Source organism: Harmonia axyridis, chromosome 3 (genome assembly GCF_914767665.1).
Source record: "Harmonia axyridis chromosome 3, icHarAxyr1.1, whole genome shotgun sequence".
In the NCBI taxonomy this organism is placed as follows: Eukaryota; Metazoa; Arthropoda; class Insecta; order Coleoptera; family Coccinellidae; genus Harmonia; species Harmonia axyridis.
Window position 1 is genome coordinate 12,378,494 of NC_059503.1, and position 14,417 is coordinate 12,392,910.

Consider the following 14,417-nt stretch of genomic DNA (forward strand, 5'->3'; position numbering starts at 1 on the left):
CATAGTCTATTCATAAATTGTAGAATTTTACCTCTTGAAGGGCTGCAGATGTCAGTATAACTTCATACATGGGCGTAATTGAATATTTTTGAATTCGAAGATTTGCTATTATTCACTCAATAATGAAGATTTACTTTGAATTATTAACTTCAATTAGAATGCAATAAACACTACCTGTAACAAACAAATGTTTGTCTTTCCTATTGAGAAGATGCACATTTCAGAAAGATAAAAATAATGAAAACACTGCTATGAGACCATTTTCATTTGAAATCTACCCTGAATTTTCACAATTTTTCAGTATGATATGTCAAAAAATAATACCTAAACAGAGTAGCTACCATACCATAGTATAAGGAAAGGATAGTAAGCCAGTGTAGTGCTTTTTTTCGATTTTGTTGATGTTGAGCGCCATCTAGTTGTACTGACGTTTTACTCGAATTTTACTGTCAAAAATTGGTCCGTAAAGTGGAGCCCTCTGAAAAAATCGGTGTTATTTTGAAGAACTAAAATATTTGAAATAGAGTGGTCAGAAGATTTCTATATTTTGATATTTTTTCTGCTCCTAAAAAGGATTTACGCCAGTGGCGTGTATTTGTGATAACTTAATAATAACATAAAAATTACTGGCAATGTCATGCGACCCCTTTTCAACCATGCCACTGAATGAATTATCGTATTATTTCTGCGCCATCTATAGCTCATGATTCAGCGCTATCTATTATAGGGTTACTTCTCCAAATCCAAATCCAACTATAGTAGCGACCCCTGGTGACTATTTCCTTGCCGTCAAACGGCGGTTGGCTTACTATCCTTTCCTCATACTATGACCATACTAATTTTTAATCCAATTACTCCTATTGGACAACCCTCAATAATTTAGTGAATTATGTTTTTTTTTTCAAAATCTGTTCAAAAGAACTTATATTTTCATACCTTACGTATTTCATATTAGAAAACAATCGTCTATATTATTTTATTTTGACCTTTCACATATTTAGAAACTGTATAATCCGTTCGACCCAGTTCTAGGAAGCTAACATTATAAAAATGGAAAATAACGAGGATATATATTTCAAGTCGAAGGTTTCCTAGATTCTTTTCGAAAAATCGATAGATGAAACTTCGTATCCGTAAAGATTCGCTTTGACATTGTGTTTTATCCAGTGATTTATCAGAATGAGTCAAGTTTATCTTTATATCGTGGACTGCCTCACCTTGATATTGTCTTTTATGAGTCGATTCTGCTTCTTCCGCATGGAAATTACATTTAATACGTTATCGGAAATAGTTCACATTCATAGATGAAGCGGAACTGGATTGTTCATTACAGGAAGTTATTCCGTGTCCATTGGTAGGATCTGTTGGAGTTTCATTCGATAGCCTCGGTTCAATCTGGATGCCATTTCTCTCGAGGGAGTTCATATCATTTTTAGTTCTATGATCGCATATAGATACAGCTTCATTTCATGATACAATACAATACTCACTGAATGGTGACGTGATATGAGATTCTACAAACAAATTCTATCATACCAAATTCCGCTGTTGAATGTTGAAAATGAGCAAACTAGAATACTAACGGGTTTTTTTCGAGGTATATAACTTTAAGTTGGCATTTCTGTTCAAGATGGCGACCGATTTAACAGCTGTCAAGTGATTTATTCTCTGTTTGGTTTGGCAATTCATCATGAATAGACTCACGCCTGAACAACGCTAGCAAATAGTGCAATTTCATTTTGAAAATAATGGTTCTGTGCGGAATACGTATCGCGCACTACGTCCATTTTATTTTGTTTAGCGATGAAGCGCACTTCTGGTTGAATGGCTACGTCAACAAACAAAACTGTCGCATTTGGAGTGAAGCTAATCCTCAAGTGTATGTCGAAACACTGTTACATCCAGAAAAACTGATTGTTTGGTGCGCTTTATGGGCTTCTGGAATCATTGGTCCTTACTTCTTCAAAAACGATGATGGCCAGAACGTTACAGTCAATGGTGATCGGTATAGAGCTATGATTACTAACTTTTTCATTCCTGAATTGAACAACCATGATGTCCAGGAGCTGTGGTTCCAACAAGACGGCGCAACATGTCACACAGCTCGTGCCACAATCGATTTATTGAAAGACACGTTTGGTGACCGCCTAATTTCACGTTTTGGACCTGTGAATTGGCCTCCAAGATCTTGTGATTTAACACCGCTAGACTATTTTCTGTGGGGTTATGTAAAGTCATTGGTCTATGCGGATAAGCCACAAACCTTTGACCATTTGGAAGACAACATTCGCCGTGTTATTGCCGATATACGGCAACAAATGTTGGAAAAAGTCATCGAAAATTGGACGTCCAGATTGGACTACATCCGAGCCAGCCGTGGCGGTCATATGCCAGAAATCATGTTTAAAATGTAATGCCAAAAGATTATCTTGCGGATAAATGAAATTCATGTCAATCGAATAATCCATCGTTGTTTTATTGCAATTTAAAGTTCTATAGCTCTAAAAAAAAACACCCTATGAATCGATCTGTTCACTACGCTTTTCACAAAACTCTTCGATTTATGTTGAAATCTATGGTAGAACCAGAAATGAACTTGAACACATAAATGATGTAATTATGACATGCATCATAGTGTTTTATGTATTTATACATGATAATATTGTGAAACGTGTATTTATCACTTGAATCGATAGAGTCATAACTTATCGTGAAATTAAATACAGCATAAAATTCATAAATAAAATTATACTCTTAGAATTTGTCTATGATATCGTTTCGTTCACGCTACTCATTAAATGATGATCACAGACACAACCTATACTATTATTTATTAATTGTTCTTTGTTAGAAGTCCCCATTTTGTTATTATTGTAATAATTGAAGAAACATTTGTGATAGTTTAAGGTGATCAGTAGTGCTAAAGTTGAAATATAATTGTTACCTGTTGAGCAGAAATCCAAAGTCTTCAAACGTTCAAGGTAGATATTGAGTTATGACGATTCTAAGCCTTTGATTACTTATACTGAATTCAAATATTCTTAGTTCTTGAACCCTATAAGTATGTATGAAGGTTGTGTCCTTGCATTTAATCATTTCCGAATAGAAAATGATCGATATCTAGACGTGATAAGGAATTAAAATTTAAAATTAATTGGAGAATTGATCTTTTCCTTCTCATTTTATTTCTGATACCAGTTATGAAATTAATTTTCACTAGCATATTAACGTTTTGTAATGTTCATAATTCAAGAATCTAGATGTCTGTATTTGGACTTCGGCATCCTAAGAATGAGGATCATTGCTGAAAACAAAGTGCTAATTCCTTGTATTATTATGATTAGGCTCTGTTAGACCTCAGGGAACTGCTACCAATTTGATCTTTTGTTCTTAACCCTACCTAACCCAGGGAGGCTGTCGATACGGTTAACGAAACCGACGACATCCTTAGGAGCCTTGACTATTTCTGCAGATCTCATTTGCTGACTTCCCCTTGCGGTACAAAAGGTATTTGCACCCTTACCCTAAACCCAGCTTGGTGGTAGCTTCAGAAGCTTCCTGATATAGTTCGGTGTTAGCACCACAAATTTCTTTGCCTGAGCAAGGCCCGGAATGTTTCTCCAGAGGGTTTTTCTATTGTCCCACTTCCATTGTTGGACCGCTGCTTTATATTGGTCTTTTCAAAGCCCACAGAAGGGTTTAGAACCAACAGGTGTTAAACTTGATGCCCGTTTTGAAAGTTCATCAGCTTTTTAGTTTCTTTTAATACCACAATGCCCCGGTACCCAAAATAGAGTTACTTTATTTCCTCTGGCCAGTTGCTTTATAGTATTACGGCTCTCCCATATCATTAGAGACCTCTGGCTATATGAGTCCAGGGATTACAGCGTGGCCTGGCTGTCCCTTTGAGGTTTCTTTTGAGACACTCTTGAGCGCAAGTATAGTCCTAATGTGAGAAGTAGAATACTGTTTCTTTATGGAAAAATATATTTCACGAGCAAAGCAATGGCTGGATAAGTGATATTAACAATCTGCTCCATCGACAACAACGATTAAAAGATGCTCCAGGGAGAGAAATTCAACTCTAATGAAGAAGATATTGCCGAGGTTGAATGCTATTTAGAAAGCACAAAAAAAAAAACCTTTTCACAGAAAAGATATTACCTGAGTAGTTTGAGTAGCGTTGAAATATCTACTTGTATCACTCTTGAACGTGCTTATGTTGACAAATAAAGTCGAATTTTTTGAAAAATTGTGCTTGGACCCAGAATTTATTCAGTCTAGTTTTATATTACAACAGTTCTGTCCTCTCCAACAGGATCATAAATGAAAATTCTCCCCAATTTCTTAAATTTGAATTCCCTATTCCCTCAAATAAAATTAATGATTCAACCCTAACCTATCTCTTCGTTTTCAGCCGTTCGAGAAGACAGGATGCCAGGCGGTCGGAACAGTGGCGCGGTGTATAATTTGTACAAAGTGAAATACAAGAAACACAAGAAAACGGGTGGCAAGCAGGCCTCAGCCAAAACCGCAATCAAAGCCGGGAGCCCCAACCAGCAGATAAAGATCGAACCCCAGACCAGTATTCCAGCCAGCCTGATCAACGGGACCATCCTAAAGACAGCTTTAACGAACCCCAGTGCCCTGAGACAGCGGCTGGAAAGTGCGGTCAGCAGTTCCAGAGACAGGAACTTCTCCTTCGACTACTGCCTCTCTCTAATACGACCCTTGATCGAGTGTGATGACTTTCAAAACGTGGCAACGGTGCAAAATCTGAATCAGCTGTTTCAACTCGAGACGCAGATGGACCAGAGACTTTGTCATATCGGCGATTCCATTGTGTATAAACTTGTGCAGTGGGCTAAAAATTTACCATTTTATCCAGAGTTACCAGTAGCTATTACGACGAAGATCCTGACTGTTAAGTGGCACGATCTTTTGGTGCTCACCACGTCGGCGTACCAAGCGATTGCTTTGCCGGACGACCATATCGGCATCAACGAAAAGGTGAGTTGGTCCATTTTTTTTTCCTGCGTTTGTTGCAGGGAAACATTAACAATGTACTAACTGTCAAAGAAACTGCAATACCCAAAAGGAGTTGTTTAAATTTTAATTTGATAAAACATAGATATTATAGCAAGGAGTAAATGATTGAATTTGGAGATAAAAATCGTGTATGTTTTTTCACATAACAATTTTTGTTACTTAAATACTGTAGTCGTTTTTTGCAAGTTTTTTAAATTTTAAAACAGCTGTTCGACGAGATCCAAAGTCGATGTTTAGTTGTTGTTAAAATGCCTAGAGCACGTGTACGCGGAATTCATCGCCAGCTAAGTGAATTTGAAAGAGGTTGAATTATTGGTCTACGGGAGGCGGGGTTATCATTTCGACAAATCGCTAACCGTACGAACAGAAATCCAACTACTGTTATGAGATGTTGTTAGGCGTGGTTCGATAAAGCCCATACAGTAGGCACTGGAAGTCGAAGGGCCACAGATGAAGTTCAAGATCGACGTCTATGACTTATGGCCATTAGAGACCGATTTGTGATAACTTGATTTTTGGATGATGAGTGATTAGGAGAAAAATGCCATCCTGTAACTCGCACTGGTCAACACAAGCCTCGACCCAGTAGTGTTGTTTCAAACTAAGATGCATAGCATCCCTGGTGTGTGTACTGATTCGATTATGTTTCAGACTTTATGAGATATTCCACTTGTTGCTTTGGAGTTCTGCTTACAAGAGTTCTGCGAGGTGGCGCTTTTCAGAATTGTTCAAATTCCCGCTTTCTGTCTGAAGCCGTTTAAAAATGAAATAATGATTTGAGACACTGCAAACTTTCACAATAAATTATGTTCATATCGAATTTTCAATGAGAAGAATGGAATATATATGCTCTATTAGTGTGACGTCACACACCGCCATTTTTGGTTCTCCTGTCAGTGTTCGGAATCCAAACAAATAAATTGTCATTCAAATTAGTACGGTTTCGTTGAAGGAATTGGCTTATTTTCATAAATAAGAGTATTTGAGAACTATTTCAGTATTAATTGATAAACAGAAGAAACGAGGTTAATACCAGTAAGTTTGAATCCTGTATCATTCCCCAGATTTTGTATAAAGCCGTGTTTATTAGTTGAACTTCAAGTTCGAACTTACTGGCATTAATCTCGTGCCTTCTGTCTATCAATTAATAGTAAAATCGTTCCTTAAATAATCTTATTTATCAAAATAAGCCAATTTCTTCAACGTATTAATTTGAATGACAATTTGTTTGTTTGGATTCCGAACACTGACAGGAGAACTAAAATGGCGGTGTGTGACGTTATCACTAATAGAGCGTATTGACAGACGGCTATTAGCCTAATCCAGAGTATAGAATCCACTAGCATAGAATATAAAATATTATTTTTCTATACTCAAAGGTTACGAGAGTCGAGAATCCAAGAAATGTCAAATATAAACGCTGTATGCGTCATCTGAAACAGACGCATTCTCTCGAAATCAATAAATCTGAATAATCTCCCGTTTTCTCTAAAAGTTTTACAGGTATAAGTAGACACACCAGGTTTTCTATGCATCTTATTTCAAACCAATGCAATTGGCAACCCACAGATCACCGCATCTGGACTCACGTGTCTACGGAGCAACGTACATGAGCTTTTACGCGCGGTTGCCGTTGATGTAGTCACGTGAACCAATGCGAGTGGGATCATGTGCAACAGGGCTTACATTTTTTCACCGTACTGATGGGGGCTGCAAGCCCGAAACACGTGTTTATGGTTAGCACTTTTCCTTGAGGGATGTCCGTTATCATTTTCTTCGAGTTAAAAATACAGTGTTATCCAAAGGAAACTTAAAATCTCGATTTTCCTGCTTTAAAATGAAAATTTGGAAAATCGCTCGGACCCATCAATTTCTGATTCGAGGGGGAACAGTTTTTTCGCTCTTCGTATCCCCGTAAATCCAACCCCCTAAAGGGGTTGAGTACAACCCCTTGATTTCGAATAGAGATGGGGGATGTTGCGATACCTCATTTTGAAGATCTAATTGAGTACTATCTGATCCTGGAATGTCGCTCCAAAATTTTTATCGATAAAGACATGACAGGTAAAATAGTGAATGAGTAATTACTAAAGGGTCTTTTTGTTAGAGCTATAGAACTTTAAATTGCAATAAAACAACGATGGATTATTCGATTGACATGAATTTCATTTATCCGCAAGATAATCTTGTGGCATTACATTTTGAATATGATTTCTGGCATATGACCGCCACGGCTGCCTCGGATCTAGTCCAATCTGGACGTCCAATTTTCGATGACTTTTTCCAACATTTGTGGAGTATATCGGCAATAACACGGCGAATGTTGTCTTCCAAATGGTCAAGGGTTTGTGGCTTATCCGCATAGACCAATGACTTTACATAACCCCACAGAAAGTAGTCTAGCGGTGTTAAATCACAAGATCTTGGAGGCCAATTCACAGGTCCAAAACGTTAAATTAGGCGGTCACCAAACGTGTCTTTCAATAAATCGATTGTGGCACGAGCTGTGTGACATGTTGCGCCGTCTTGTTGGAACCACAGCTCCTGTACATCATGGTTGTTCAATTCAGGAATGAAAAAGTTAGTAATCATGGCTCTATACCGATCACCATTAACTGTTACGTTTTGGCCATCATCGTTTTTGAAGAAGTACGGATCAATGATTCCACCAGCCCATAAAGCGCACCAAACAGTAAGTTTTTCTGGATGTAACGGTGTTTCGACATACACTTGAGGATTAGCTTCACTCCAAATGCGGCAGTTTTGTTTGTTGACGTAGCCATTCAACCAGAAGTGCGCTTCATCGCTAAACAAAATAAAATGGACGTAGTGCGCGATAGGTGCACAGAAACATTATTTTCGAAATAAAGCAAGCGTTGTTCAGGCGTGAGTCTATTCATGATGAATTGCCAAATTAAACTGAGAATAAATCACTTGACAGCTGTTAAATCGGTCGCAATCTTGAACAGTAATGCAACTTAAAGTTATATACCTCGAAAAAAAACACCCGTTACCTTTGAAATGTGTCGCATACGAATAATATTCTCGAGATAAATTCCACATTGCCTCTTTCACTATTTTCGCTGTTATTTCATTATCAATGGATATTTTGAAGCAAAATTAGTTACCGCAACACCTCTTATCACTATTCAAAATCAAGGGGTTGTACTCACCTCCGTTGGGGGTTTATGTTACGGAGATGAAAAAAACGGAAACATTGTTTTCCCTCGAATCAAAAATTGACGGGACCGAGCGATTTTCCACATTTTCATTTTTATGTCGGGAAATCTTGGTGTTAAGTTTTCGTTGGACCACCCGATATAGTTTTCTCAGTTCAGTCTAGAGCTACTCATCATTAACTAGATATGAATAATAGTCATTGTTCTAGACTTAACAGGTCACTCAATAAGTTCCGAGCCTGGTGCACTACTACTTTTACTTCTCGTTATTACAAATCTTTAAAAAGTGCATGCCAAAATATAAAGTTGAATCTGGATCGAGATATTGAAGGATAAGTTGAGCTAAATTTGTTGTTGTTTGAAAAATTGATAAAATCTAGTTTCGTGTATTGAAGGTTAAAAAATTGGCTCTAATAAAGAAGTAATTGCCGAGGTTAAAGCCTTTTTCGATTCACAAATTGTGAAATAAGAACAAAAGTATAATTTTTCACGGTTATCTTTAATGTCTGAAAATTGCAGAATTTTTGCTGAAACGGCATTAAACTCAAATGAATATTTTCTTGATAGGATATTTTCTAAGAAAAACACTTTACTTTTGAGCATAATATTCACATTGTAATTAATTATTATGGATATAAATATAGAAACTGAAAACGCGAATACATATACAGCAAAAGGAAAAATAATAAAAATGATGAATAAAAAAACAACGAAAGTATAAGAAAAGTACAGTATGAAGATTTTGCACGATTATTCGTACTTACCTGCAACTTTAAATTCAAGTTACTTCATTCACAGATCTACCTTTGTCTACAGATCGATGTAGCCCACAGATCTACCAAATATTAGATTCCAATCTGGTATTTTCTATTTATTGCGAAAAAATTGAGATAACTATTGATATCTTCCAAAAGCATCAGGCGGATTTTGCCTATTAACAAAATTACAAATTTTTCTTGAAAACTATGAGATAAACTTTTGTAGGTTAATACCACATTGGCCTTAGAATCCTGGTCTAAAAAATCTAGAGGCTGAAAATCACGGAATTCGATTTCAAACATATTGAAAAATTCAGATAACATCTATTCTCATATTTTTGGAGTGATAAATTTGATCGAAATCCAGTGTTATTACATTTATCAGTTTTTTCCTCAATGAATTAAGCGATATTATGTGAGATAGAAGGAGATAATAAGCTATTGTGTGAAATTTGCGGTATTTTACTCAAGCTATCACCTCAAGCATACCCATTCAATGAATTCTTCTTCTAGTTCCTTTGTTTTTATCGAATTAATTGACAAAGAAACATTCATAACGAAACCTTGAACATGTTTTTGTTGTAAATAGTTGGTTCATCTAGCATAGATCATGCTATGAAATTGTTGTTGCCCTTCATTTGTGACAATGTATATTATATATTTTGCCGATCAAGTCGAATGTATTTTCATTCACGGCAGTACGATATTTTATAAAATTATTCTATTAAAACATTAGACCCTCGTTACATGATAAATACGACACCTTGATCTACAAGTTCACTAAACATAATCAAGGTCTGGTAAAGAAATAATTTATCGCAACCTTAGTTCTTTGATATACACTTCTTTACTTCCAGCTTTTTTTTTCCTGGTGTGGAAATTGTAATTCCAATATGACGAGGACCTTAATAACGATAGATATTTTTTATCCGAGTAATTTTTTCAGTTATTGTTGATATATCTGCTCGGAATTGTTCCGGAGTTTAACTCAATTTAAATTGCATAAAGTCAAGCTGATTTTGATCTTGGAGGAAAGATTATAACAGGCCAATTGAAAAGTCCCCGGTCTACCATGGTAAAACAATTTTTTTTTTGGCGAAATTCGATTTTCTTAAAGTTGCCTTCGAGGGCGATTATAGCGATCTTCCAACTTTTCGATACCATTTTTGTAGTACGATTTGTCTTTCGCTTCAAAATAGGCCTCAGTTTCGGCGATTACTTCTTCATTGGCGCTGAATTTCTTTCCAGCGAACATTCTTTTGGGGTCTGAGAACAGGAAAAAGTCGCTGGGGGCCAAATCTGGCGAATACGATGGATGCGGAAGCAATTAGAACCCCAATTCATGCAATTTTGCCATTGTCAATTTGTTTTGTGACACGGCGCATTGTCTTGATGAAACAGCACCTTTTTTTCTTCAAATGGGGCCGTTTTTTTAACGATTTCATCCTTTAATCGATTCTATAACGCTATATAATAATCGCTGTTGATGGTCTGGCCCTTTTGGAGGTAATCAATGAATATTATACCTTGCGCATCCCAGAATACTGATGCCATAACCTTGCCAGCTGACTGTTGTGTTTTTTCTCGCTTTGGATTCGGTTCATCGTGTGCAGTCCACTCAGCTGACTGTCGATTGGACTCCGGAGTGAAATGATGGAGCCTTGTTTCATCCGTTGTCACATATCGACGAAAAATCTCAGGTTTATTGCACTTAAACAGCTTCAAACACTGCTCAGGATCATTAACACGGCGTTGCTTTTGATCGATTGTGAGCTCGCGCAGCAACCATTTTGCACACAGCTTTCTCATGTCAATCGATGATGGTTGATTGTCCTGGTGCAGACTCAGGAAACTTTTCATTAAGCCAAGATTTTGCTTCAACTGTATTTTTTCCCTTCAAAAAGCAATATTTTATCAGCTCACGAAATTCTTTTTTTCCATCTTTTTTCAAATAACAAAAGTTGCTACACTCAAAACGCAATATTTCACAAACTAATGGGCGGACTGCTGTCAAATTTTGACACGTATCGTTTGAAGGTTGGTGCTAATACCACAGACTAGTAATCTGTGCTAATACTACTATTACTAGCACCGCCATCTGTGCATCAGACCGGGGACATTTCAATTGGCCTAATACAAGGTGTCTCAATCAATAATTAAGAAATTATTAATATGAAAGAAAGCGATTATTTTATGACAGTAGGAAAGGAAATGAATAGATCTGAATCACGAATTGAAAACTTAACTGACACCTAAGATCACAAGTCAATGTTTCAAAAAACCATATTGTTAAAAAAATTGTTACCTATATGAAGTATTCTAATCATTTTTTCTGTAATTCTGTGATTTCTCTGGCTTTGTTGAAACCTTATATTTCTGAATATTCTAAATATGTTTTGGATAGATATCAATTCTTTTATCTCAATAATATTTTGAATAGCTACTTCTCTATCGTTCATTAAATTGAATTTTTTCTAGCCATAAAAATTTAGATATATCTCCTATCCTATCTTATGAAGATGATGATAAAATCATCATAGTAAAAATCATTCTATCTTGATCCATATTAAATTAAATAGTGCCTAGCGAGGTTATGAATTGAATACTACGTATGTTTCCATATCTTCTAGAGTAGTGAATGTAAATTGTGTTCAAAAGTCATGTGAGTCAATATTTTCTCAAGCAGCTATATTACGCTTGCGGTTACGTTCAACCGCCCAAATATGAAAGATAAAGGCCTTATCGGTCAGTAACCGTACTTTACTGTCAGAATATTTTCATGCACTTATTCAACCTAACTTATTCATATGGATATTTTCTCTATAGCTGAAAAGTTCTTGTTAATGTCGATAAAGGGTGTTTTTTTAGAGCTATAGAACTTTAAATTGCAATGAAACAACGATGGATTATTCGATTGACATGAATTTTATTTATCCGCAAGATAATCTTTTGGCATTACATTTTAAATATAATTTCTGACTCGGATGTAGTCCAATCTGGACGACCAATTTTCGATGACATTTTTCAAAATTTGTGGCCGTATATCGGCAATAACACGGCGAATGTTGTCTTCCAAATGGTCAAGGGTTTGTGGCTTATACGCATAGACCAATAACTTTACATAGCCCCACAGAAAGTAGTCTAGCGGTGTTAAATCACAAGATCTTGAAGGCCAATTCACAGGTCCAAAACGTGAAATTAGGAGGTCACCAAACGTGTCTTTCAATAAATCGATTGTGGCACGAGCTGTGTGACATGTTGCGCCGTCTTGTTGGAACCACAGCTCCTGGACATCATGGTTGTTCAATTCAGGAATGAAAAAGTTAGTAATCATGGCTCTATACCGATCACCATTGACTGTAACGTTCTGGCCATCATCGTTTTTGAAGAAGTACGGACCAATGATTCCACCAGCCCATAAAGCGCACCAAACAGTCAGTTTTTCTGGATGTAACGGTGTTTCGACATACACCTGAGGATTAGCTTCACTCCAAATGCGACAGTTTTGTTTGTTGACGTAGTCAACCAGAAGTGCGCGATACGTATTCCGCACAGAACCATTACTTTTGATATAAAATTGCACTATTTGCAAGCATTGTTCAGGCGTGAGTCTATTCATGATGAATTGCCAAACCAAACTGAGAATAAATCACTTAACAGCTATTAAATCGGTTGCCATCTTGAACAGTAATGCCAACTTAAAGTTATATACCTCGAAAAAAACACCCGTTATAAAAATTATGGTTTTCTACCTAAACTACCGATTCGATAGTTCTTGTTACTAAGTCGTTAGTTATTAACACAATCAGAAAAATATGTGTACAAGACGTTCAATCGACCGATGTTTCTTGTTAAAATTACTTGAACTTTCATATGGCGTAGTTTTTCTGTGAACTTATAAATCACCCTGTATATTTCTATGGAATTTATGTTAATCTTTTTCGAAATTTGTAACAAATAATAATAATAATAAATGAAATGAATTTCACGGCATTCAGACAATTTTTCAATTCTGAAAAAAATACCTCCTCGAGCGATACTCGAACCCGCCCCTTCCTCGGTGGCTTATATCTAAGCATCGAACTAGTTATTCGGAGGTTGCAGGTTCGAGTCCCGCCCGAGGAGGTACTTTTTCCTGAATTGAAAAATTGTCTGAATGCCGTGAAATTAATTTCAATTATTAACACGCAGATGTTAAACCATTATTCACGTAAATAATAATAATGTTCTCTATTTCAGATGGAAATAAATTTGTCTAGACTCCAGGTGTATTTTACTGCCTTGATCGGAGATGATTACTCTGAGTCGAAACTAAGAGAAGACATTTCAAACGTTTTGAAGAGGTTACTACACATTATTCATACGTTTAAACAACTGAAGCTTACGATGGAGGAATACGTGTGCCTTAAAGTCATTACTCTTGTGGGTAATGGTAAGTAATTACTCATTTAGAATCTTTTCAACAATATTCAAACCTTAGAGTAATAAACATATATATAGTACCTATACGCTATTTTTACATGTCCCCAACATGGTTAGATTACGTTGTCGGATTGTGATATATTTTCAAATCCACAATATTACTATCTCATTATGAATGTACCTGTATTATATTGAATAAAATATATTTATTTGTGTGTTTCCCGAACAAACATGCAAATTTGAATATTTGGAATCCGATATTTTTCCTTATTGTCGAATTTATAATAAGCTGAATATTTATTTTCTGTATCTACCTGCTAAAATCCAAGGTTTGGGAACTTTTGCTCTCCTAGAGTCATCGGTTGTTTCACGTCGTTTGGCGCGCTTGAAGTTCGTTTTCTGAATTTCTGATATATTTAGGTATTTATTTCAATATATTTTGAGTTAATATGAAACGTTGATTCACTATAGGACATAAGAAGTGCGTTCTTTGTAGAGTAACTCTCAAATTGAGAGAAATGTCGTATCACTGATATGTTTTCATTTCCGCGCGCTTCATGTCAAATTTCATAGTTCATGTTGGGGACAAAATTTGCTTACTGAAAATGACATATGCTCCCTCTATTACTCTGATATTCTGTATATTTGAAATGTCTATTTGAATTCTTCGACCTAAACTGAAACTTTTGATTTTCAGAGAATTTTCCTGGAGCTGGTCCTGGATATAGTGAGATGGAATCGGTTTTCGACAAATATATGACATGTTTGAAAGTTTTCATACAAAACATATTTCCCCAACAGACAAACCGAGTACAAGAATTAATGGGTATCTTACCTGAAGTAAGTTACTTTACCTATAAGGTAACCAAGGTAAAGGAAATTTATGAGAGTAAACTGTTGATGTAGAATTATCTCATACGAGCACTTGGTTTTTCCTCATACATATTTTAGAATTTCAGATTTAAAAGCGAAAAAATCTTCACCAATTGAATAAATATTTAGCAGTATC

The 14,417-nt window shown here is 36.1% G+C and overlaps 1 protein-coding gene across 4 annotated transcripts in view; it reads left to right on the forward strand.

The window, feature by feature from the left end:
* Positions 1 to 14,417, forward strand: part of LOC123674470 (hormone receptor 4) — an 80,522-nt gene that overhangs the window by 61,961 nt on the left and 4,144 nt on the right. For 3 of the 4 annotated variants that reach the window (XM_045609347.1, XM_045609346.1, XM_045609350.1), the window contains 3 exons: positions 4,418 to 5,010; positions 13,226 to 13,418; positions 14,106 to 14,278. In XM_045609347.1, coding sequence (XP_045465303.1) covers positions 4,418 to 5,010; positions 13,226 to 13,418; positions 14,106 to 14,278 — 959 coding nt within the window. The remainder of the gene's footprint in view (positions 1 to 4,417; positions 5,011 to 13,225; positions 13,419 to 14,105; positions 14,279 to 14,417) is intronic. The other variant, XM_045609348.1, reaches the window with a different exon arrangement.